Source organism: Carlito syrichta, unplaced genomic scaffold (genome assembly GCF_000164805.1).
Source record: "Carlito syrichta isolate Samal-C Ts95f unplaced genomic scaffold, Tarsius_syrichta-2.0.1 Scaffold309696, whole genome shotgun sequence".
Lineage (NCBI taxonomy): Eukaryota > Metazoa > Chordata > Mammalia > Primates > Tarsiidae > Carlito > Carlito syrichta.
Window position 1 is genome coordinate 360,938 of NW_007253792.1, and position 23,292 is coordinate 384,229.

A 23,292-nucleotide genomic window follows, 5' to 3' on the forward strand; every position below is an offset into this window, starting at 1 on the left:
AGAGGCTACACAGCGACTCAAACACGGAGACATGCTTAACATTCAAAAGTCTCTTTCAAACGCAACATCAGAGACAGCTTATTAGTTTCACAACAAAATCACTCTTTCCACCTTGTCCTCTTACCTCCTCTATGACCAAAAACAGTACCACCCACCCCAAAGGGACGCTTATTTCGACCCAGCTCCACTGGACTCTGACGGCTTCCCCCAAAAGCCTCGCCGCCCTCTCCAAGGCTGCCGGCCCGCCAAGAGGAGCGATTCTGAAAAGAGTGTGCCACTGCTCAAAGGCAGCAGCCCAAAGGCGTGAGCAGCAGCACCTACAAGGAATTGCACCAAAAGCCCCAGGTGCCTCCCCAGAAGACCTGTCTTCCATACCTGGTCCCATATGCGCATTTCCCTGTAGCTACACTACCTTGGCTTCTTAGCTAATCAAGCACAGACCACACAGCAAACACACAACCCTCCCTCTTCTCAGTGGCCAGAGGCCAAGGGAGGCCGGTCTGCCACCCTCGCTCTCCTTTGCTCATCGGCCCTGGGGATGAGGATGCAAGTCTTGAGGCTATTTTTAATTCCCGGCTAAATTAATTTGGCACACATGCAGCAGGAGTCCCTTCCCCTGTAGGAAATACTTCTCTTACTGTGAATCTGGTACATAAAATAATCCACCCACTGAAGAGCAGAATTATCACTCGTGTTTTTTTGTTGGATTTGTTTCCCTGAAATAACTTCTTTTTAAGGTTTCCTGTGGCATCACAGGAAGCAAGAAAGGGTACCAGCAGGCGTGTGCAGAAGACAGCTTTAGACTGGCCAGGCTTCCCCGAGCACCATGGATGGGGAGCCCTCGGCTGTGCAGAGGCTCACAGGCTTCTCTCCTCCAGGCCCACTGCAAATTCATGTCCCAAGTTTAAGACGATGCTGGATCGCAGCACTGGGCAAGGGATGTAACTGCCATCGGCCAGCAGGAGAAACATGGACACAGTGCTTTGCTTATCCTTAAAAGCTGATCTTAAAAGAACGGAGTTCTTAAAACACCACCATTGCCACGAATCTTCCTTCATGGTGCCATCAGACTCTCGCACTCTCTCTGCTAAACTCAGCAGCAGTTCCTTTCTTCCCCATCTCTGGCAGCCACCCTGGGCAATCTCCTGGTGTTTCTGTCTGCACACCCAGTTTATCCTCACGACAGGACAGATCCTGCCCTGGGAGGGCAGGACCCTCTTTACCTTTGTCTCCTGCAAAGCCCAAAGCCCTCAGGAAATATTTAATGACAGAACGGAACGTAATGAAACCTGGGACTGCACTCAACTTTAAAGATCACTAAGCTCACCCTCCATACTTATCAAGAAGGAGACCAAGGCCCAGAAAGGGTTTCAGGGATGTGGCTAGGCAGGGCTCCCAATGCCCTCTCCAGGTTTCTTCTCACGACACCCTGCTGCATTTTAAAAGCAGCTTTTCAGCCCCTTTACCACACACAGATCTCACTTGACTTTGTTGGCTTAGGAACATAAAAATGTTTTGCAGTATAAGTGGCTTTGCTCACAAAACTGTCTTTTTCCATATTAAATTTTTAAAATTACACTTTGGAAAATAGAAGATTCGCTAATTAAATTCATTTCTCGGTTTATTCTAAACCCTTTATGATTTGTCATAAATGAATCTTTGAAATGTTGAATTTTGAACAATTCAGCAGCCTTCTTTATTTGATCGGCTTCTAAGACACCAAAAAGGACTGGAGAACAGGGGAATTCTCCAGATTGCAGTAAAGGAAAGAAACAATTTTGTTCTCTGAGCATACAGCCCTCCACAGAGTCCAGCTTCACACAGGATATCACTTCTGCTTTGTAGCAATTTGTGCAATCGTTTCCATTTTTGGCTCAAAGTGTTTACAGTCAGTGCTCTCAGCTTCTTCAAATGGATCTGTTTAATAATCTTCACCGCCTTGAAGGTATACTCTGATCCAAAGCAAGCCTCCCTATGTTTTAACAAGTTAATTTCTTCATTTGGTCCTCGTACAAACATTCTGGCAGGGGTCAGCAAACTTGTGACACCACCTGAATACATGTTGGCTCTCTCCCAGGTGTGGCACAGAGATGACCCCGGAAGTCATCTGAAGTCTGTTCAACGGTATGGCTCAAACATAAAACATGGAAAATACCGTTTCTCCCGTTTCTCCCCAGATGGGCCCGGGTCCACGATGAAAACAAACAAGGCAAATAAAAACAAGGCAAAGCAAGCTTCAAAAGAAGGCAAGAGAAGCCTATTACCTACTTGAAGCTTTTTAATAAATCCCTCCCACCCCTCCCCTCCTCACGCTCCCAAGCAACCACAGACCCAGTGCACTGAGTGAACATTGCGAGGATTATGTGTAAATACTTGCTTAGCATTTGTGTTATTTTACAGACTAAGAAGCTGGGAGATGGGGGAGGTGCATCGTGGCTTTGGGAGCCGGACTGAGACTGGTGGGATTTCCTGAAAGAGATGCTTTGCAGCTTTTGCTCACTTAAGGCCCAGAGAGAAAAAAGGAAGAACTTTTTAAAAGGACTGAATGTGCAAACACTCACACACACACACACACACACACACACACACACACACACACACACACACACACACACTCTGCATGTGTCCTTTCGTGCACTCATACATACTGCAAATCCCCCACAGCCTGTGTTCCCTGTAGCAGGGTGGGCTTCATGCTACATTGAGGAGACTGGTCTCAGAAGAGGGAAGAGCCCCAGGCTGACAAAGCAGCTGGTGAGCTGAGACACTGAGAAGGAGGAGAAGGCTGGGTCTGCCCCCACACTGCGGATTCCCCCACATGCCCTCCCCAGTCCGACCCACTCTGCAGATCCCTCCACATGCCCTCCCTGGGTCCGTCCCCCACTCCACCACAGACCCCGTACGGGTCCTCCCCAGTCCACCCCCCATGGCAGGGCGGGAGAGAATGAAGACAGCTGAGGAAGCATGGGGGCCTGCCACTTCTCCGCAGAGCCGCACTCACAAAACCCCACTGCACAAAGCCAGCAGGGCCTCTTCCCCTCCACCTGTCCTACTCCACACCCTAACTCAGCAATGGGGGAAAGTCATTGCTAAACCTGGACCACTTTTGTCTTATTTTGTTACAGGAGGAAACCTCAGATGCAGGGGAGGGGCACAGGGTAGGGCCCCAGCTGAATGTGAGGCCGTACACCTGGAGATGCGTTCTGTACCAACCCACACCGCACGGGAGAGGGAATCTCGTTCTGTGAGCCACATGCCACAGTGTCCAAGCTTTCCAGCCTGAATCCAGGCTCCAAAGACACACGGCCTCAGTGAAGGCACTCCCACCGACGTCAGGTCTCCCACCATTCTCTCCTCTCTACTTAGCGTGTGCAGGTTGCACACAGTCCAGGAAGCACTTGGCGTTTTGTCTGCACGTGCTGGTACGGGATGCCTGGCAACGGAACACCACGCACAGAGGGGCAGAGGGACCGTAGAGGCTCTGGTCTGAGGTCCTTCTGTGGAAGCTACAAGCCTTTCTCCTCCCAGAATCTTGTGCTAATGCACACTCTCCACGGGACTGTTCCTGGAGTCTTGAAGAACGTCTCTGCTCAGAACTTTTTATGTCTGTCCACCTTGCTACTATGACCCGGGCACTGTGAATTTATTTCTCAGTATTTTTCCTTTTCTTTCATCTTGAAGATGGCAGAGCAGGTAAACTATTTGTGGGTTTCACAAGGATTGTAACTTCTTTTTCTCTGTATGCAAATATGCTAGAATCTGCCAACGTCAATGAAGACATTATTAAGCAGCTCATGAAACAGTACATCGTCACCATTCCCTGGGGGGTGGAAAAATAATCTTCATTTTAAAATGTCAGGCCGGGTGCCATGGCTCATGGCTGTCATCCCAGCACTCTCCCCAAATACATGCTCTCGCTCCAGAGTCCCCACAGCCTTAAATGCCTCCATGCATTCATGCGGTTGGTCAGAAACCTGGGAGTCATGCTCAGCATCCCTACCTCCCTGATTCTGCAGGGACCAAGACCCACAGATGCGGCTCCCAGATGCATCTTGAGCGAGCTCACTCTGTCCACCACCTGCCTTGCCCTGGAGGGCAGGCATCTCTCCACAGGTTCTCCACCCATCCACAAAGTCCACTTCCTGCCCCATCCATTTCCTGCCAGATGACCAGGGTCACCTTCCTAAAAGCACATGGGATCGCATCATTCCCAGGGTAAAACCTTTCCCTGAGCCCACCACGCCCAGGACTGTGCTCAAAACTCTTAGCCAGACATCAAACGCCCGGCCTTCTCAGTTTTTTCTACAAACGGAACTCCCTCCTACATCTTGGCTTTCTAACTTGCTCTTCCCTTTTCGAAGATTCCTTACATTCCAACACAAACATACACACACACTCCCTCTTGCCTGTAAGGAGTACGGCCCCTAACAGATTCCCAGTGGAGAATCTTCACCAAAAGAATGAAGCGGTAGAAGGAGAAAAAAAAAGGAAGGAGGGATCAGACAGAGAGTACTCGCATCCCAGAGCCCATGCATACGTCCTCCCCACTCTTGATGGGCAGAAATGAGAGGCGAGAGAAAACAAATGAGGAAAGACAGAATGAGAGGACAGAGATGGGCAAAATGACCAAGGAGGCAGAATAGCCACCACCCGAGGCTGCAGACAGCTTCAGAGCAGGAGTAAGTTGGTACTCTACGTTCTGTCTACTTTTATCTCGAGCATGCCCCCGATGGAGACAAAATTCCAGAAAAAAGAGAAGCATGGAAAGTGTGGGGGGTGGGAAGGGAATGACAGTAGCTACTTTTATTTATATGTAAGCAAATCACGCAACATTCATGGATTTGGGCTTCCTCATCCGAAAAGATCTAAAACAAGATGATGTCTGAGATTCCTCTGGTTCACAAACATTCTGTGAGCCTTTGTGGAACCCATGGTGGCTCAGAGCCTGGGACCCATGCCATGCTGCCTCCACCAGCATGTCACCCCACCATGGTATGTTCCTGTACACTGAGCACCCAACGGTAAGCTCCTTCAGCATCTGTGTTACAACACACATCTGGACCCCTCAGAGCACATGGTGAAAATGTCTTCTTCGGAGAAGGGAAGAATTCAGCCTCCTGCACTGAGGAAACCACTTCAAAATCAAAGTTTCCTGAGGAGAACAGGTGCTAAAGGTAGAGGTCACTGGAAGCACGTGACCTTGGTAGAGGGATGACACCAGTCTCCCTGGCAAAAGCAACTCAGAACAGAGATGTCCACTCATCCCAGCCCACTCCACACTTTTTTTTTCAGTTAAAATATTACTTTTCACGTAACAGCCCAATCTTCTTTCTACTCAATATATTTTAGAGACAGGTATTTCCCAAGTCTCTTCTCACTCTCTTTTACTGAGCCCAGGTCTCAGTACCCAAGAGATACAACAGGGATGCAGAGGCAGAGTTAGGACACAAATAAACAAAACTGTGTGTTCACACTTGGGTGGCTGCAGGGATCACTGTTCAGTTAAATTCTGAACTGACACATGATAATACATGCTAAATTCTCCCAGTCAACAGTAGTATTTAGAACACATAATGAAAAGGCAGCAGGTATCTCACAACGCAAACGAGGAGCACTTTGTTATACTGGCCAAAAGCAACAACGGTCCTGTTAATAAACCTCTAGAAATAAACTGAAGGGTGATCGATGTTCATTGTGAAACTTACCACCAGTCACACTGTGTTTGTGGAAGCTATTGTTATAAAGTTGGTGGATTTAGTCAGTGTGACTGTCCAAGGTAGAAGAGGATATGCTGTCAGAAACCCTCCTCTGAGAATTTCTCTGAGAAGTCGCCTGGGGCTCGAAAGGACTATAAATCTGTTCATTAGTAGAAGCCAAAGTTCTATGAGACTAACTGAGTCTTCCCATTAATGGAATGTGCCGAAACAACAGTTGTACAGGCATTAAAAAAGTTAAATCTCAGGAATCCACATTGACATCAAATAAATGGTTTCCAGGCTACTTACGTCAGTGTCGGGTCCCTTATCTGCACCCGGACAGGAAAAGGTAACAAATTCATGGCACCTCTTGTGAACCACAAAACAACAAACTGGTGGAGAGAAAACAAAACTATAATTAGAATAATCATGATTTAATATACAAACTTTGTTTTCCAAACAGGACTATTTGCTGTTAGAAGTCAATTTAATTTCACCACAGATAGAATCTTATAAAACAGTGATCAGAAGGCATTTCATTCAAGAATCAGCAACATTTGGTATTGATCAGACTCACAGATGACAGAGTCACAAAATGCTAGCACTGACAGGGCCAAGAAGCCTAAACTATGGTCCCCACTCTCTGAGGTTGAGGGAGATGAGAGCCAGAGTTGGGAAGATAGCCTCCCATAGTAGGAACCAGGAATCAACATTTAAGTATGTTGTACCGTCCTATAACAAAACACACACACAGAGACATGCATACACATATAAATATATATAAACATTAGACTCTGTGGGTGAAATAAAATATACATGCAAAAAGAATAATTGATTATAAATAATATAGGACTGTCCCTAAACATGGATTGCAGGATTTCCTCAGCAGAATTCTGAAATTAGGAAACTCATGAAGACGCAAATCTAGTCTATGGAAAACTGTCCTTTGAAATGAACATTTTTTTTCCAAAGAAAAAAAAAAAACCTTGGGGAACACCCCAACACCATCTTGTATCTACCTGTTTGTCACAGATGCTGCTACCAGTTGGGAGAATTCCCGCAAATCTAACAAAATCCACTACAGGGCAGATATTTTTCAAGCTCAACATGTTTTGGTAAATAATCCCAAAGATAAATCAAGCGAATAATTTGCTTGCTATGGAAATTAATAAGTAATCCCCTAAGAGGTTTTTATGATGGTATGATGGAAAGGACACACAAAAAGTAATGATCTAGTTAGTTTTTCCTTGAAAGCTTGAAGTCTAGCTCCAAAGGGCATCACCTGCTCCTACTCGCTTGTTTCTTGTGGAATAATAGCAGCACAATGAAAAGCAGTATATCCCCAGAAATACTGAGTAGTGGTAAGTCTTAACTGTACACTACACTTAACTGTTTGTTCCTTCCAAGCTTCATACTGAAATCTGGCTGCCAATGTAGCAGTGCTGGGCCTGGGGGATGTGATTGGGCCACGAGAGCTTTACCCTCATGGGGGTTATTAATGCCATTATAAAGGGGCCCCCTTTGTCAGCAGATGCCGGCACCTTGATCTTGGACTTCCCAGTCTCCAGAACTGTGAGAAAATAAATTTCTCTTATTTGCAAATTACCCAGTCTCAGGTACTGTAGCAGCACAAATGGACTAAGACACCACACAAGAAAGGCTAAAACATCCCAAATTCTTGCCTTAATGTGCTGTTTTCTTTTCTTGTCAGTGAGCTTTAGCAACTCCCTGCACATGTGTTTGTAGACCAGGAAGACCAAAGAGGGCGAACCAGTCTAGTAGGTGTGAAAGGATGGCAGACATGCTGAGAGCTGAAACTCCAAGAGGAGATTGAGTAATGGGAGAGTACTGAGAGAGCCCTGAGTGGCCAGTAAGAAATTCAGAATATTTGTGATAAGTCAATGAAAGGTTTTGAACAAAGAGTAATACAGATAAAAGCAATGCTTTGGAAGTGAAAATGGTGGTGACAGGAATTTAATAGAATAGATTTAGGGCCATAAGGCCCATTTAGAAGCCTCTTGCATAGCCCAGGTATGAAAATAATTGCCCATCATTGTTCAAGCTGCTAAGAAACGGAAGTAATAGATGCCAGAGAAATTGCAGGACTGATGAGACTTGTTGACCACAGAATAACATTTACTGAGCATCTAAAGGTGTGCCAGGTTGTTGTCTGTCATGCTGGGTACCTTCACAGGCATTAGCAAATTGAACCCTCATAACAACACTACTTAATATGCTTCGAGAGCCACATTTCATGGATGGGAAAGCACTGTCCCCAGATCCCCCACATCCAGTCTGTTCTAAGCACACAATGAGTATTTGTGGGTGGGAGAGAGGAAAAGAGGCAGGGAAAGCAGACAGATGCATAGGTGGATGGACGAGCAGACAAAGGAGGGTCTTGCCTAAGGACTCTCACCTTAGACGGTGACGGGCCCAGGATTCACATTAAGGTTTGCTTGACGCCACAGTCCCCTTCCTTCCACCATGTCATATCTATCAGGACATCCAGAGCAGAAAGGATACAAGAGCTAATGCCAGGAATTCTCAAATGGGTGACAGGAAAATGGGTACATGACCACACCCCACACACACACACACACACACACACACTAAAACCCAGGGGATGAAGAGATGGGTATGTTAGGGAAACAGAATCACGAATAATAGTTTTCTTTTTAAATAGTCTAAAGGTAATCATAAGATAATGTCCCTGCAAAAATATACTTTTCTCAAATATAAGATACGTTTCACACTGAAGAGGTAAAGAACTGGACTTGTAGGTGGTAGCCATCCATCCACAAAAAGGTGACGAGTAAGAGATCTTAAAGGGAGCATTCCTTCCGAAGGGGGGATGGGCTGGGTTGGGGCCGACAGGCACTGTCGGCTGCCGCCTCGCGCAGATCACACCCGGGTGCCGGGCACCGTCGGGGCCGGAGGCGGTGCGCGTGAGGGGGGCAAAGAGCCCCCAGCTGGTGCTGAGACACCTTAGGGGCAGCACCCCGCTCCAGCGAGCCCTGGGGAGTGGCCTTTCCAACAGTGCTTCTGCCGAAAGCATCTTGATTGCAAAACTCTCCGAGGATGGGTAACAAAGAATCTAGCCTCTCGCTCTCTGAGGCACCAAGTTCTGGTTCATCCACTGGAATTAGAAAGATAAACTACAAAAGGAAAAAGGTTACAGGAGCATTATTTTCTATCATGGTTTATTATGGATATGGTGTTTTGAGGGAAAAATAAGCATTCTGATTCCCTACTTAACCATTCAAGCACTTGGGTGTTTCATCTTTTTTCCTTTTTATTCAAACAATCTCCAGATCCAGATGAACATTAAGAACACCCATATTTATCAAATCCCTTTGGAAGGACTGTTTGTTTTTTCACCTGATCTTTCCGACTGCATTTGTACATCAATGTAATTATGTACTGAAAGGAGGGACCCCAATAAACTTAAAATAAACTTAGTTCACTTTATGCCCCAGTATAGCCATTTTTGCTTAAACTTTACCCCTGACATGCTGTGAATCTAGCACAGGTTACACATACATAAATTTCCAATAGGCAGGTTTTGGGAAGCATTCAGACATTCTACTGCCTGCCCTGGGCAGAAGGAAGACAACTTAAAGACAGCAGCTGCACAGCTGGAAGTAAGTGAGGACACGTCAGAGAAGATTTCTCCTGCTTCACGGTTCGTCACTGGGGCCAGACTCTTGGCCTTCAACGAGCCTGTGCACAAGCACACAGCCTCTGAGATGGAGCCTCATTTTCAAAGACTTTGGTTCACTTCTGGTTGTATAACCAAAAGAGAGGCTTTAAAACAGGGAGCTATCCTGCAGCTGCAAATTACAAAGTCTTCAATTATTTTCTAAGCACACTTTCCTCCAGTCCTCTATGTGATATGCTTATGCTCCCCAACAGTGAAGGATGACAGATGAAACGCACAAATCACACTGAGCACAGGACACGGCAGAACAAAAAAGTAATAAAGACCCAAGGCTGCGACGAATAATGATTCCTAACATTACCTGGCTTTAAAACGGAGAATGTTCAGTCTAGAGATCCACATGGCTCACTAATCCTGCTTATGAAAGAGAGCAAACTAAACAGAAATTAGGGAGAGTTTTCTCCACTTGTCAAAAGTATATTTCAGAAACTGAACAAATAACAGTCACCTATGTTTGGCTCAAGAATTCATAAAAATTTTGGGGAAAAAAACAGCGGGTGTCATGACACTACCAAGTCGTTCTCAAGTATGCTCCTTAACTTAAAGAGAACAAAACTAAGGAAGAGAAGGCTGAAAGTCAAACACTCAGTGTAAGGGAAACAGAACTTCCTCTGCCACTGCTCACCCCACGAATTTGATAAGAATCAATTTAGCTGTAATGAATGCTGGCCCATTAGACACACATGGGGGCCTGAGAGTGCTTTGTTTCTGTGTCAAAGTCATCATCATACAGACGAATGACTCGACTCTGGGCTCCTGGCATTGGACAATGCTCCCAGAGTGACCCTGAGCAAAGGAAAAGTCCAGGGGCTGTGCTCAAATAGGTGTGTACATACCAGTGTTCACGGCAGCATTATTCACACTTGACAGAATACAGAAACAACCAAAATGCCATCAACAGACAAATGGATAAACAAATATGGTACAGACATACCATGAAATATTATTCAACCTTTAAAAATGCAATTCTGATGCATGCTACAACATGAATGAAACTTGAAGTATTATGTCAAGTGAAAAAAGCTGGACATAAAAAGATAAATATTACATTATTTAACGTATAAGAAGTAGCTAGAATAGACAAACCCACAAAGACAAAAAGTAAAACAGAGGTTTACTAGGGGATGGGAAAGCGGGAAATAGGGAGTTAGCGTTTAATGAATATAGAGTTTCTATTTGAAATGATTTTTAAAATTCTGGAAAGAGATGGTTGCACAACATTGTGCATGTACTTAATGCCACTGACTCGTACACTTTAAATGGTTAAAACAGTAACCATTATACGTACTGCACTACAAGAAAAACTTTTAAAGTAATTCATGAACCCAGAGCAATATCCATGAAATTATAAATAAAAACACAGGAGGAGGCAGTAAGAGTCTTCATGCAGACTTTTTATGATTACTTGTTTCCACAGTTGAATTCGTTATTAAACCAAGAAAGAGTATTTGCATCCATTCTATAAAATTCTGAATAAAATCAGTGCCAGAGTAGAGTGGGGTCATAGGGAAAATTCAGACTTCAGAGTCAAGCAAGGTTCAGGGGCCCCTTGAGGACTGAAAATGTGCTCCTTCCAGCCACCCTGCTCACTTGCACACACAAACATCAATATCGGTGGTGGCATTGAGGACGACCCTCAGGCTGCAGGCTCAGATTCTTCACCAAACCACTCAGATACTCTGTAACTTAATCTATATGCCAGTTGGGATCACCCCTATTTATACACGACAGGGACTGTCATTCATTAACGGAAAAAATATATATATATGTATACTCCTATGGATCACTTTTCATTTCTTCTTTTAAAAATAATTTCCTGCCGGGCTCGGTGGCTCAGCCTGTAATCCCGCGCCTTTGGGAGGCTGAGGTGAGTGGACTGCCTGAGCCCGCGGGTTCGAGACCCGCCTGGGCAGCGAGACCTCATCTCTACAATAAATCAAAAAATCAGCCGGGCGTGGTAGCGTATGCTTGTAATTCTGGCTACTCAGAAGGTTGAGGCGGAAGGATCGCCAGAGCCCAGCAGGTCGAGGCTGCGGTGGCCAGGAGTGGCCACTGCACTCTAGTCTGGGCGACCGAGTGAGACTCCAACTCAAAATAATAATAATAATAATAATAATAATAATAATAATAATAATATGCCGGGCTCGGTGGCTCAGCCTGTAATCCCGCGCCTTTGGGAGGCTGAGGTGAGTGGATTGCCTGAGCCCGCGGGTTCGAGACCCGCCTGGGCAGCGAGACCTCATCTCTACAATAAATCAAAAAATCAGCTGGGCGTGGTAGCACGCGCCTGTAGTTCCAGCTACTCGGAAGGCTGAGGTGGAGGGATCGCCGGAGCCCAGCAGGCGAGGCTGCGGTGGCCGGAAGTGGCCACTGCACTCCAGTCTGGGTAACCGAGTGAGGCTCCAACTCAAAAATAAGTAATTAATTAATTAATAATAATTTCCTTCCATCCTCAAATCCATATCATATCAAATTTAGGTCAAAGTCACACAAAATGGAATATAGGTATAAAAATTCTTTATCGTCCAAAATTAATAGGGGAAATAGCCATTATGTAATAAATTCTGAATTCAAGAAAGAACCTGCTAATATAATGGTTAGACTTTGTTTAAAACAGAAGACTAAGTAGCTGAGCTTCCTTGAGTTATTTTTTTAAATACGTAAATGGTTGCCACCGTGTGAGATGATTTTAATTAAATTTTGCTTAGCTGCAAGGGATTAATGAAAGGTAACGTCACATCAGAATACAATGAAATGAAAATCGCTAAGGCAAGTCAACTGCTTTCAGCTTTGTAGGGAAAGTCATAAAAACTGAGCTTATATTATGTCTGCATGTTAAAAGAAAATTATTGGTTTCATATTTGTAACAATGAAAATAGTCTTCTCCTGGGATACACGTTAAAGTTGTATGAAAACAAATCAAATAAATGTGCTCTATCACATATTATAAAGAATGCCATTCTTCAGACAGACATTGATTGACTCAGCCTCTATGCATCTGTGCACATACTCCCAATAAATTCTCAAAAACCCCAGCATTCCCAATTCACACCAGGCACTTCTCCTTCCCCTTTCTCTCGGGGATTCGTCTTTAAACTCTTCTCTCAACCTCATTTCTCTGATTTCACCAGGCACTACTGAGTTTCCTTTTTTGCATTCCTCCCTTGTGTGTGACATGTACATTGAAGAAACAATGACAAAACTGAATGCGGGGCATGAGGAAAAGGAAAGTCAGGCATGTCCCCCTGGTTACTGGCCAAAGCAACTAAGTCAATGGTGTTATCATCTTGCAGCCAGGAGGGAAGCCTTATGATGCAACTGAGAGCATAGAAGATGCAGGGGAGAGATAAAGAAACCAGATCTCGGTGTTGGTACAGCCATCACCTGCAGATATTTTATTCACATGAACCATTAAATACCCTTTAAAAATGTCATTTTCTTCGTATCTACTTAACCTTCATAGACACCTTATAATTTAAGATACTTGAATACACAAGGTCATATCATACATGCTTTTATTGTTTATGCCAGTTTGAACAGAATTTTCTGTACTTGCAACAGAAATAATTCTAAATTCTACAGGGAGAACTGGCAGGTGTGGGAAACGAAGTGAGAAGACCAAGGGGGAAATAAATACTAACTAAAGCTAAAAAGTTTCTGCGCAGCAAAGGAAACAACAGAGTGAAGAAACAACCCACGGAAAGAGAAAAAATACTTGCAGCTATCCATCCGACAACAGACTAAATAACCAGGATACATAAAGAACTCAAACAACTTGATAGCAAAAAAAAACTCCAAATAATCTGATTTCAAAATGGACAAAAACCTGACTAGACATTTCCTGAAAGAAGACAAATAAATAGCCAACAAGTATATATAAATAAAAAAAAAAAAAAGCTCAACATCACAAGCCATCAGAAAAATGCAAATCAAAACCACAATATCACCTTACACCAGTTAGAATAGCTATTATCAAAAAGATTTTTTTTTAAATGGCTGGGCGCAGTGGCTCAAGCCTGTAATCCCAGCACTTAGGGAGGCTCGGGTAAGGGGATTGCCTGAGTCCATGGCTTCGAGAACAGCCTGAGTAACTTGGTGAGACCTCATCTCTACAATAAACAAAAAAATTAGCCAGGCGTGGTACTGCGCACCTGTAGTTCCGGCTACTAGGAAGGCTGAGGTGGAAGGCTGGGGTGTCATGCCACTGCACTCCAGCCTAGGTGACAGAGTGAGACTCCAACTCAAAAAAAAAAATTAAAAAAATAACAGATGCTGGTGAGAATGCAGAGAAAGGGGACATAGTTGGTAGACTATAAATGCTACGACCATTACGGAAAACAGTATGAAGGTTCCTCAAAAACTTGAAAACAGAACTACCATTATGATTCAGCAAACCTACTACTATGCTATATATCCAAAAGAAGAAATCAGTAAATTGAAGAGAAATCTGTACTCCTGCTTATTGCAGCACTATTCACAATAGTCAAAACATGAAATCAACCCAGTGCCCATCAGCAGATGAATGAATTTTTAAAAATGGTATATGTACACAATGGAATACTATTCAGACATAAAAAAGAATGAAATTCTGTCATTTGCAGCAATGTGGATGGAAGTGGAAGTCATTATGTTAAATGAAATAAGCCAGACACAGAAAGACAGATATCCCATGTTCTCACTCATACGCAGGAACTAAAGAAGTAGATTTCATGGAGAGCAGAATGATGATTACTAGAGGCAGGGAAAGGAAGGGGGAAGAGTGGGTTGAGAAGTTGGCTAATGGGTACAGGACAGAAGAAAGAATCAGTTACAGTGCCCAATAGTACAGTAGGGAAGTAACCGTAAACAATAATTTATTGTATATTTCAAAAAAGCTAGAAGAGAAGGTCTGTAATGTTCCCAACACAAAAGATGAGTGTTTGAGGTGCTAGAGATCTCAGTTACCCTGATTTGATCATTACATATTGTATGCATGTATCAAAATATCACATACATGCCCAAATTACATACAACTACTTATATGCCAATAAAATAATAAAACACACACAGGGATTTCAGTTTTAGACAAGTTGAGTATAATGTACTGCTGAGTCACCAGATAGACGTGGCAAGCAAGCAGGTGGGATTTCAGGGTTAGATGCCAAAAGATACTGAGGACTAGCAGCCAAGCTCTGAGAGGTGTGTACTGGTGAAAGAGAAACCCCAGGAGCAGAAACAGTCCTGGGAACACTCAGAGTTTTGTGGCTGATGATGGAAAGAACCAGGCTGTCTGAGAGACCGGAGTGGAGTCAGGAAAGAGCTCAGGGCTAGAGAGGGTGGAGGGAGAAGAAAATCTCAAGAACAGTCAGGCAATCACCAGTATAAAAGCTTCCTCCCCAGCCAAGGAGAGAAGATGAGAGTGGTGGTGGGGTTTGAGCATCACTGGTCCACGATGGCCCAGAAGTCACACACTTAAGAAGAAGCAGATGGCAGCAACGTATCTGCCCAGAGATAATTGCTAAACAATCTCCCGTCTTTTACTCACTTCAACTTGCTTCCATATTCTTCAACTCAGAACTGACATGAAATAGACTTTTCTGATATCACATATGAATATACATTAACGAAACCTTAATACCTCGAATAGCTGTATTATGCTATAATACTAAAGGGTATCTGCTTTATGGAACATAAAAGTCTCTTAAAGATAAGTATATGACAAATCACACAAATATGTTTAAAGAGAAATCCAAAGGCCTGCTTTTGTGCTGATTTCAGATGAAGACCAAGGACATCTTTAAGTTCAAAGCAGCAATGAGTTACCACCAGACTAATGAACGAGGGTTCTGCTAATGCCTCCACAGGAAAAAATAAGGGTCCACAAATTTCATAGCTGACTGTAAGTGAAAGTTATTTAAACCTAAATTGCTGACAGGAAATGGAAACTGTGAAATTCAAAAACATCTGAGGCATTTGGATACACTCATTCGCTCATGATTATAAGTGAACTTAACAAAAGCAGAACTCTTAAAGGGTTCAAGATAGACACATAATCCAAAGTTCAATTTAAAAGCACTGGCGTGCGTGTGTGTGTGTGTGTGTGTGTGTGTGTGTGTGTGTGTGTGTGCGTGTGTGTGTGTGTGTGTTCTATTTTCTACATTAGCTGATATCTGCAATACAATCAAACAACAACCATATATACATGAGGTTTGATAGTTGTTGAAAGTACCTTCTTGGTCTTTAGTGGTGAGATAAGAATGTGGTTTCCCAGACAAGAATACAGACACCCAGAAAACTAACACTTGGAATCTTTAAGAGACCAAGAGTCCAGTGACGTAACCTGAAGCTTTCATCTCTGTGAAGGATATTACTAATTTAAAAGGTAGTATATATCACTGAGAGAATAAGAGAGAGGAGACTTCAGAAAGAATCTACTGGAATGCTGTTAAAAGTGTGCTCCCTGGAGGTCTTTCATGGGGATTAGGTGGGTGAGTAGTAAGGTTATGACTCATCATTACCTCTGTTCTTTCATTTGACACTAGGCTGCAGTTGTTTTTGTTGTTCACGTCAGAAGGGTAATGTGCCGATCTGTAACAAGGTTTGAGGGTGGCACATCTCACACACATGCGTAAAAACCCAATCATCACGCTTAAGAACTACAAAAGGATCTACAGTACTGTTCTTTTTTTTGTTGTTTTTTTTTGAGGTGGAGTCTCACTCTATTGCCCAGACTGGAGTGCAGTGGCCGCTCCCAGCCACCGCAGCCTCAACCTGCTGGGCTCCAGCGATCCTTCCGCCTCAGCCTTCCAAGTAGCTAGAACTACAGGCGCGCACTACCACGCCCGGCTGATTTTTGATTTATTGTAGAGATGAGGTCTCGCCAAGTTGCCCAGGCAGGTCTCGAACCCGTGTACAGTACTGTTCTTAAGTCAATGTTTTGATGCCCTGCCAGCCTTGTGAAGCGCCAACATCTTCAGATAAACACATCTATTTAACAAGCCACTTGGTTGCAGGCGTGAGGGCAGGGGCAAGGCGAGGCCAAGAACCCTACCTAATATACCTTTCTGGCATTTGCCATTTGATAATCGATGCCCCATCCACTTTCAAAAATAAAGCTGTATGTCCACTCGGCCCCCCCCTTCCCCTAGATACCTATGAAGCTCCGCATCAAAGGCTAGGCAGCCTGGCAGGCCTGGGAGGACCCTGGCTCTTCATGAAGCACAGTCCTTTCGGGCACCTGCTCAGAAGGGATGATGGAAATCTCAAGTGTGATTTCAACAACGACAGTGTGGGAGAAACTGGAATTCCTCACTCATGGTGCATGAGTGGTGAGATGGAGTCCGCTAAGAGCAGACAGACCCCAAAGAGAGGCAAGCAGACAGCCTGGACCACCAAAATCCAGCAGGGGGAGTATTTCAGGAAGGAAGAAGTTGTCAACAACACTACTCTTACATGAAACCTGGAAGAGGCTGACTCAGGCAAGTATGTTAGATGAGCAGGGACTACAGTTATCCTCATATGATGGTTGAGTAGGTAAAAAAGAAACAGGGGATAGGAAACACTTCAGTTTACTTAAATTCTCGTCAACAAACGGGTACTGAGCAATAGCTACATCCCAGATATGGCTAGGCCCTGATGACTGTAAGATCAACAGCAACCAGGGTTTCCCAAGCGTTTTGAGTCCAGGTTGGGAAAAAACGTGTGACAAAGAGCTCATTTCAGGATCACGCAGTGATGGCAGGAAGGTCTTCTCAGCGAGGGCAGCAAGCCCAGGGAACAGCCTGCATCCCATCCTTGAGAGCAGGGAAGACTTGCGGCAGAGATGATGCTGGTGCTGGGAATTAAAAAGGGCAACGGGTCAAGTGACTTTTCCCCACCAGGACGTGCATCCACCTGACAGAGTTCTGCAGCCACATCAATGCAAAATCATCAAAGAGGCTTGGGTCACCTCGTGCAAACTATGGAGACAGGCTGGTCAAAAGAAATCAAGCCCTGGTGACAAAGAATGCAGTTCACATAGACCAAGAAAACGTCACTTTCTATCACAGTTTGCAGAGGAAATCATAAAGCTATTCCAGGTATTTTAGTAAACACTCTCATTTCAGAATCCAGAGTTTTCCATTTTTTGTTTTGTTTTTAGCCATGCAATTACGAAGTTCCTGTGGATGAGTTAGCCAAGAAAATGTTTCATATTTAATATTCCAGCTTGGATTTGATTTCAGTCAACAGTGAAATGGAGGTAGGAGTAGTCTCGCAACTGAAAGAAGGAAGTTCAAGCAGAGTTAGAAAGGTATGGCAGCCGGGCTCGGTGGCTCAGCCTGTCATTCCGCGCCTTTGGGAGGCCGAGGGGAGTGGATTGCCTGAGCCCGCGGGTTCGAGACCTGCCTGGGCAACTTGGCGAGACCTCATCTCTACAATAAATCAAAAATTAGCTGGGTGTGGTAGCGCGCGCCTGTAATTCCAGCTACTCAGAAGGCTGAGGCGGAAGGATCGCCGGAGCCCAGCAGGTCAAGGCTGCGGTGGCCGGGAGCGGCCACTGCACTCCAGTCTGGGCGACGGAGTGAGACTCCAACTCAAAAAAATAAAAAAAAAAAGGTATGGCATAACACAAGCAAACATGGCACAATGTCACTTCTGAAACCAGAGGCCACCAAAACGCAGTGGTACTTTTAAATTCTTAGAGATACATGCAGAGACTTTCCATAAATAACATGCTTTTATTTTCTCACAATTACACTGAGCTTCTGTGACAAAGCCTGTTTAAATTATCATGCAAATTTTTACCCATGTAGTATTTCTCTGTGCTTATCTTGGGGAACAATTCAAAAAGAAGCCATAATACACTAGCCACCCCTCTTTTATCAAGTATGTTGGAACTAATAAAGCATCAGGGGTGTGGAACACCACATCACTACAAAAGAATAAGGTGAGGAACTTCCAAAAGGGAGACTCAAAGGCATCCTTTACCCATGTCCTCGGACAACGGTGCAGGGCAACTAGGGAAGACATGTGTCAGTGGAACCAGGAAGGTCTTCTTCGCACAAACAAGGACAGCAAGGCACAGAGAACAACAGCGAAGGAAGCTGAAAATTTAAGGAACCTTACAAAACAAATATATTAACATTTCCAAACTGCATGTCAGAAAATATAAGGGAACAAAGATTTATAAATAAATATGATGAATTATTATTCAGAATTTTAAAACTAAAATTGTTTCCAATCTACACTTACATGCAAAGCTTCAAGAAAAAAAGTATATTTGACATTAATCATGATACAGAGCTATTTAAAACATTTACCTATTGTTTCTTGCCTGAGAAAAAGTCTACAAGCACACAGACTGAAATGTTAAAGGGATTGTCTCTAAGATGGCTTTTGGGAAGATTTGATTTTACTCTTATTTCTTTTTGTTCATCTGTAGTTTCCAGCTGTTTCAACCATTAATGTGTTACTTAAGCAACAAGAAATCTAACTTTAAAGACGATGTCCACAGAAGTGCGCTGGCACTGCAAGATCATAAAATGTTTTATGCATCGCAATTTTAAAAACATCTGTGTAGAGTAGACATTTAGAATTAAATTTGTCTTGCTAAGTTGTATAGGTTTATCAGGTATTTATTTAACACAAGTCCATGACTCATGTTGCCAAGGACTCAATGATACACAGAAGTTAGGACAGTGACCAAACAAAAAACTGTGATAACATCCATCTCACTGTCATCTGCCCCAAAAGCCTTAGTTTTACATGCCAATAATTCCACACTTAGCGATTAATTCAAAGAAAATGAACAAAGATATATGTTTGTAACAACATTATATATAATATCAAAAATCGGAAACAAGCTGAATTCAACAATGAATATGTCAGGTTCAGACATCCATTTGATATCACACTACTATGCAGCCATAAAAACTGGGCTGTAGAAGAATATTTACTGAAGTGGGTAAGCATCTAAGATGCTTCACTAAAAAGGAGAGAAAGTCTGCTACAAAACAGAATGATATCAGTTTTTTTAAAGTATGTGTAAGGCATACTTCAAAAGGTGAAGAGTAATCACTTGTATTTTGTGGGGTGAGACTACTGTCACAGTAAACTTTTCAAAAAGTTAAAACTGACTCAAGTAATACAAAATAAAGATATTGGAAGCTAATAAGGCAGCAACTAAATCAGTAAAGCTGGTTCAAGCAAGAACGAGTCCGCCTAGACACACATCCTGAGAGAGGCTTACTAAGTTTGAGAATGGGGAGCACAGATTATGGATAGAACATGATGAAAATGTTCTTAAAGGGACTGTGCTGACGCTGTACAACTTTGAAATTACCAGAAACCACAGAAGTACATGCTTTCTTTAAGTGTGTAAAATCATATGAACTATGACACAAAGCTGCTATTTTTTAAAAGCTAAAAACAAACGAAAACTAGGTATGACACCCTATCCTAAATAGTAAAATAATCCTGGGCAGACCTGGTAAGCAACGCCGCTGTATAACGTGGAAAGGATATGCTATCCACCTTTATGCCTCATTTCGAAATGTTAATTAACTTATCTTAACATTAAAACAATATTTTATTTTTGAGTTGGAGTCTCACTCCGTTGCCCAAACTGGAGGGCAGTGGCATACTCACCGCCACCCCAGAGTCAACCTGCTGGGCTCCGGCGATCCTTCCGCCTCAGCCTTCCAAGGAGCCAGTACTACAGGCGCACACTACCACAACTGGCTACTTTTTTATTTATTGTAGAGACGTGGTCTCGCCAAGTTGCCCAGGCAGGTCTCAAACCCGTGGGCTACTTGCCTCAGCCTCCCAAAGTGCTGGGATGACAGGCTGAGCCAGCGAGCCCAGCCTAAAACAATACTTTATCGCTTTTGAGGTTGTGTTTTTTTGTTTGTTTTTGTTTTACATTTTTGGCTCAATTTTCTGGTCTGAGCATGGATCTTTACAATGTTTGCGTGGGTGGGTATTCAAGGTATATTCTCCAGGGGTTTCTGAGGACCAGAGTTCAACACCAAGCCTGGGCCCGAGGGGATGAGAGGGAGAGGAGTGCCCTATGGCCTCGCCCCCACTCCACTCCCCTGCGTGGCCGCAGGCACATGAACCTCACAACCTCAATTCTCTCCAGCTCTAAATGGAAATCAGCACCACCACCATTGCAGGTTGTGAAGGACCAGGCAGAATTCTGTAAAGGAAACTGAAGCCCAGTCCTGAGATACAGTAGGCACTCCACAGATAGTTTCTTTCCCCTTTATCCAGGCTGAGGAAAAAGTAAATTCATAAAAAGCAAAAGCTATTCTATTGGACTCCAAAATTATTTGGAATTTGTTCAAGACTAAGAGAAAAGAAACATGGAATATTTTTAAATGGAGAAAGCACAAGTAGACAGCACCGAGCTGGCAAGAAAGTAAATGACTAGCACAATGGGCAAACCCAGCCCTAGCAACCGCAGCCTATGCAGGCCAATGAAGGGCAGAGAAAACACACAAAGGAATCCCAGTGACTTCCAGGCTGACAAGAGGCGGCAGAGGGCCAGAGCCAGCCCAGCTCATCACCTCCTTTCCTGGCCCTCCCAATTCCCCCCAAAGGCCAGGCGCCGACAGGGTCTACACCAGATGAGGCCTTGGCTGGCATCCTCTCGGAATGCCTCCCACTGCACCCAGATCCTCCAGCAAATCAGGCACAACAGGACGCCCAGCTTGGAGCAGGTGGGCGCATGCCACTAAGGGGCAAACCTGCAGGCCTGGGGCCGGCCACCCCTCTTAAGGTTCAGGGGGTCAACTGCCGAGGAAGGGAATCAGAAGCTACGGCCTTGTCCAGTCTAGGAGTGGGAGAAAATGAGGAAAGATGAAACAAGGAACCGCATAATCAGGGAACAAGTCTCTTCAACCTCATGTTCCTTCACATTTTCATGGACCACATCAGAATCTCTCCTTTCACAATTTCCTGTGAGGTCACTTAGTCCCTGGGACACTAATAAATACCCACAAGGTGCAGAGACCTTCTGACAAGAACCCACGAAAAGAGCACCCATTGTAGACCTGAGCTGGAGGGAAGATAGGGTTAGGAGAAGCAACAGGCGGCTACCAAGGGGACAGATGCCATTTCCTAGACCTGGATGAACCCACATAAGGCAACTTATGGGGAAAACTGGGAAAGACAGTGAATGTGCTGGATGACAAAGTTAGAAACCAAAGGGAAAAATCTATAGCTGAATCAAGCTCATCGCTAGCAAGGCTATCCTGAGTATTAGGGAAAATTCAAACTCCCATACCTGGCTTCAAAACTACAGAAATGCAGAGTGAGAAAGAGATTGACCAACAACAGCACAGATGAAATGACTGAGGCGTTTTAACTGACACAAACAAGTGTGGCACAGCTGCCAAGAGAGCTCCTAGGAGAAGAGACTGCATTAGCAGAGATGTATCATCTAGAATGGAGGTGGTGAGAACACCACACCACAAATTTTTCTTTACTCCTCCTGGATGTAGTTCAGGGTTCTGAAGCCCTTTCTCTCTGTGGTTGTAGTCTCTCTTTGGCTTAGGTTTTCTAAAGACAGTAGGATGGGACTCAAAAACAAATCCTCAGAGGAATGGGGGACTTGCCTAAAAGGGAAGATGCAGCTGCAACTTAGCCAGTCACAGAAAAAGATGAAACTTGTTCTGCTGGTCCCTAAGAGATGGAAATCCTGGAGGAACAAAGGGTGGAAAGTTACAGGGTATCAGATTTCAGCTCACAGTAGGAAAGGGGTAAGGTCTGTGTGGAAGTAAGGGCGGCAGCACTAAGTGGCCACCAGAGCTGGTATTCAGGCAGGATCCGAACCCGTCCCATGTAAACGCTCTTCACCACCACTGGTGCGTGGCACCCAGAATGCAGGGTCCCTACATCAACCCTGGAACCTGAATGACCAAATCCAACCAAAGCAACTGTGTACTCCTACTAGAAGATGCTTTAATACTATTCAACATGGCCCTAGGTCAAGGAAATGGGCTTCTGGGACGAGAAAATATATCTAAAGGTATCTTTAGAAATAAAAACAAAGAGAGCGAACCTTCACTTTGGGGTAAGTGCAATACCTTCAGCACATCCAAAAGCTAAAGGTGAGTGTAGATCTTGAAGCTGCAAACTTGATCCTTTTCCATGTGACCCATTACAACTATTAAACTCATGCTAGAGCCCAAGCACACTGCTCCCCTCAGCCATTCTCAGGGATACTGCTCCATCTGCATAGCAATGGTAGTCTTCCAGTCAGACTGACTCCTCTCCTGAGCAAATGTCCACAGACAGCATTCCATGGGCATCCGGGGCAGGGAGCCGTTCTGCCAACAGCTCAGGGTCCCCATCTATTGTCAAAGCTCTCTCATGTGCAAGCACAATGTTGTTGAAGAGTTTTGATCATGTCAAAGAGCACCAGTGGTGGTGCTCTTTTCCTGATCTGGGTGTGTTGTGGCAGAAGGATCTCTAACTGCAGAATGTTGGGTCTCTTGAACTCGGTCAGGCACATGAGAAAACAAAGATCAGCAATGAGAGTAATAATCGCCATAATGCCGATGGTATTAATAACCCTCTTCATACGTGACTGTATTTACTGAGGCTAAGAAACAGTGATGCAGAGAGAAGGAAACCGCAAAGTCACAGTTCCGTGGCAAGGCACAGCTTACACCCCGCCAGTCTAGCTTAAGGCCCAAGCTTCCCCAGGGCACCAGCTGCAAAGCACAGCCATCCCACCACCATACGACTGCCATGGCTTCTGTTTTTGGTGGTGCTGCGGGCGTGATGCTCTCCCCTTCTCCACCTTCACACTGGAACAACAGCAGAGTGGGACAGCCGTAGAGAAGGCTTCTGGCTAGTGAGGTCTAGGCTGCAAGGCAGCCCCTCTCTGAGGGCAGGAAGCTGCAGGGAGTGGGC

The 23,292-nt window shown here is 44.3% G+C and overlaps 1 protein-coding gene across 1 annotated transcript in view; it reads right to left on the reverse strand.

Moving 5' to 3' along the window:
* The window catches only part of PRKCA (protein kinase C alpha), a 468,463-nt gene that overhangs the window by 294,799 nt on the left and 150,372 nt on the right, over positions 1 to 23,292 (reverse strand). Inside the window, exon 4 of the mRNA XM_008067537.1 lies at positions 6,006 to 6,088. Within this exon, the coding sequence (XP_008065728.1) occupies positions 6,006 to 6,088 (83 nt within the window). The remainder of the gene's footprint in view (positions 1 to 6,005; positions 6,089 to 23,292) is intronic.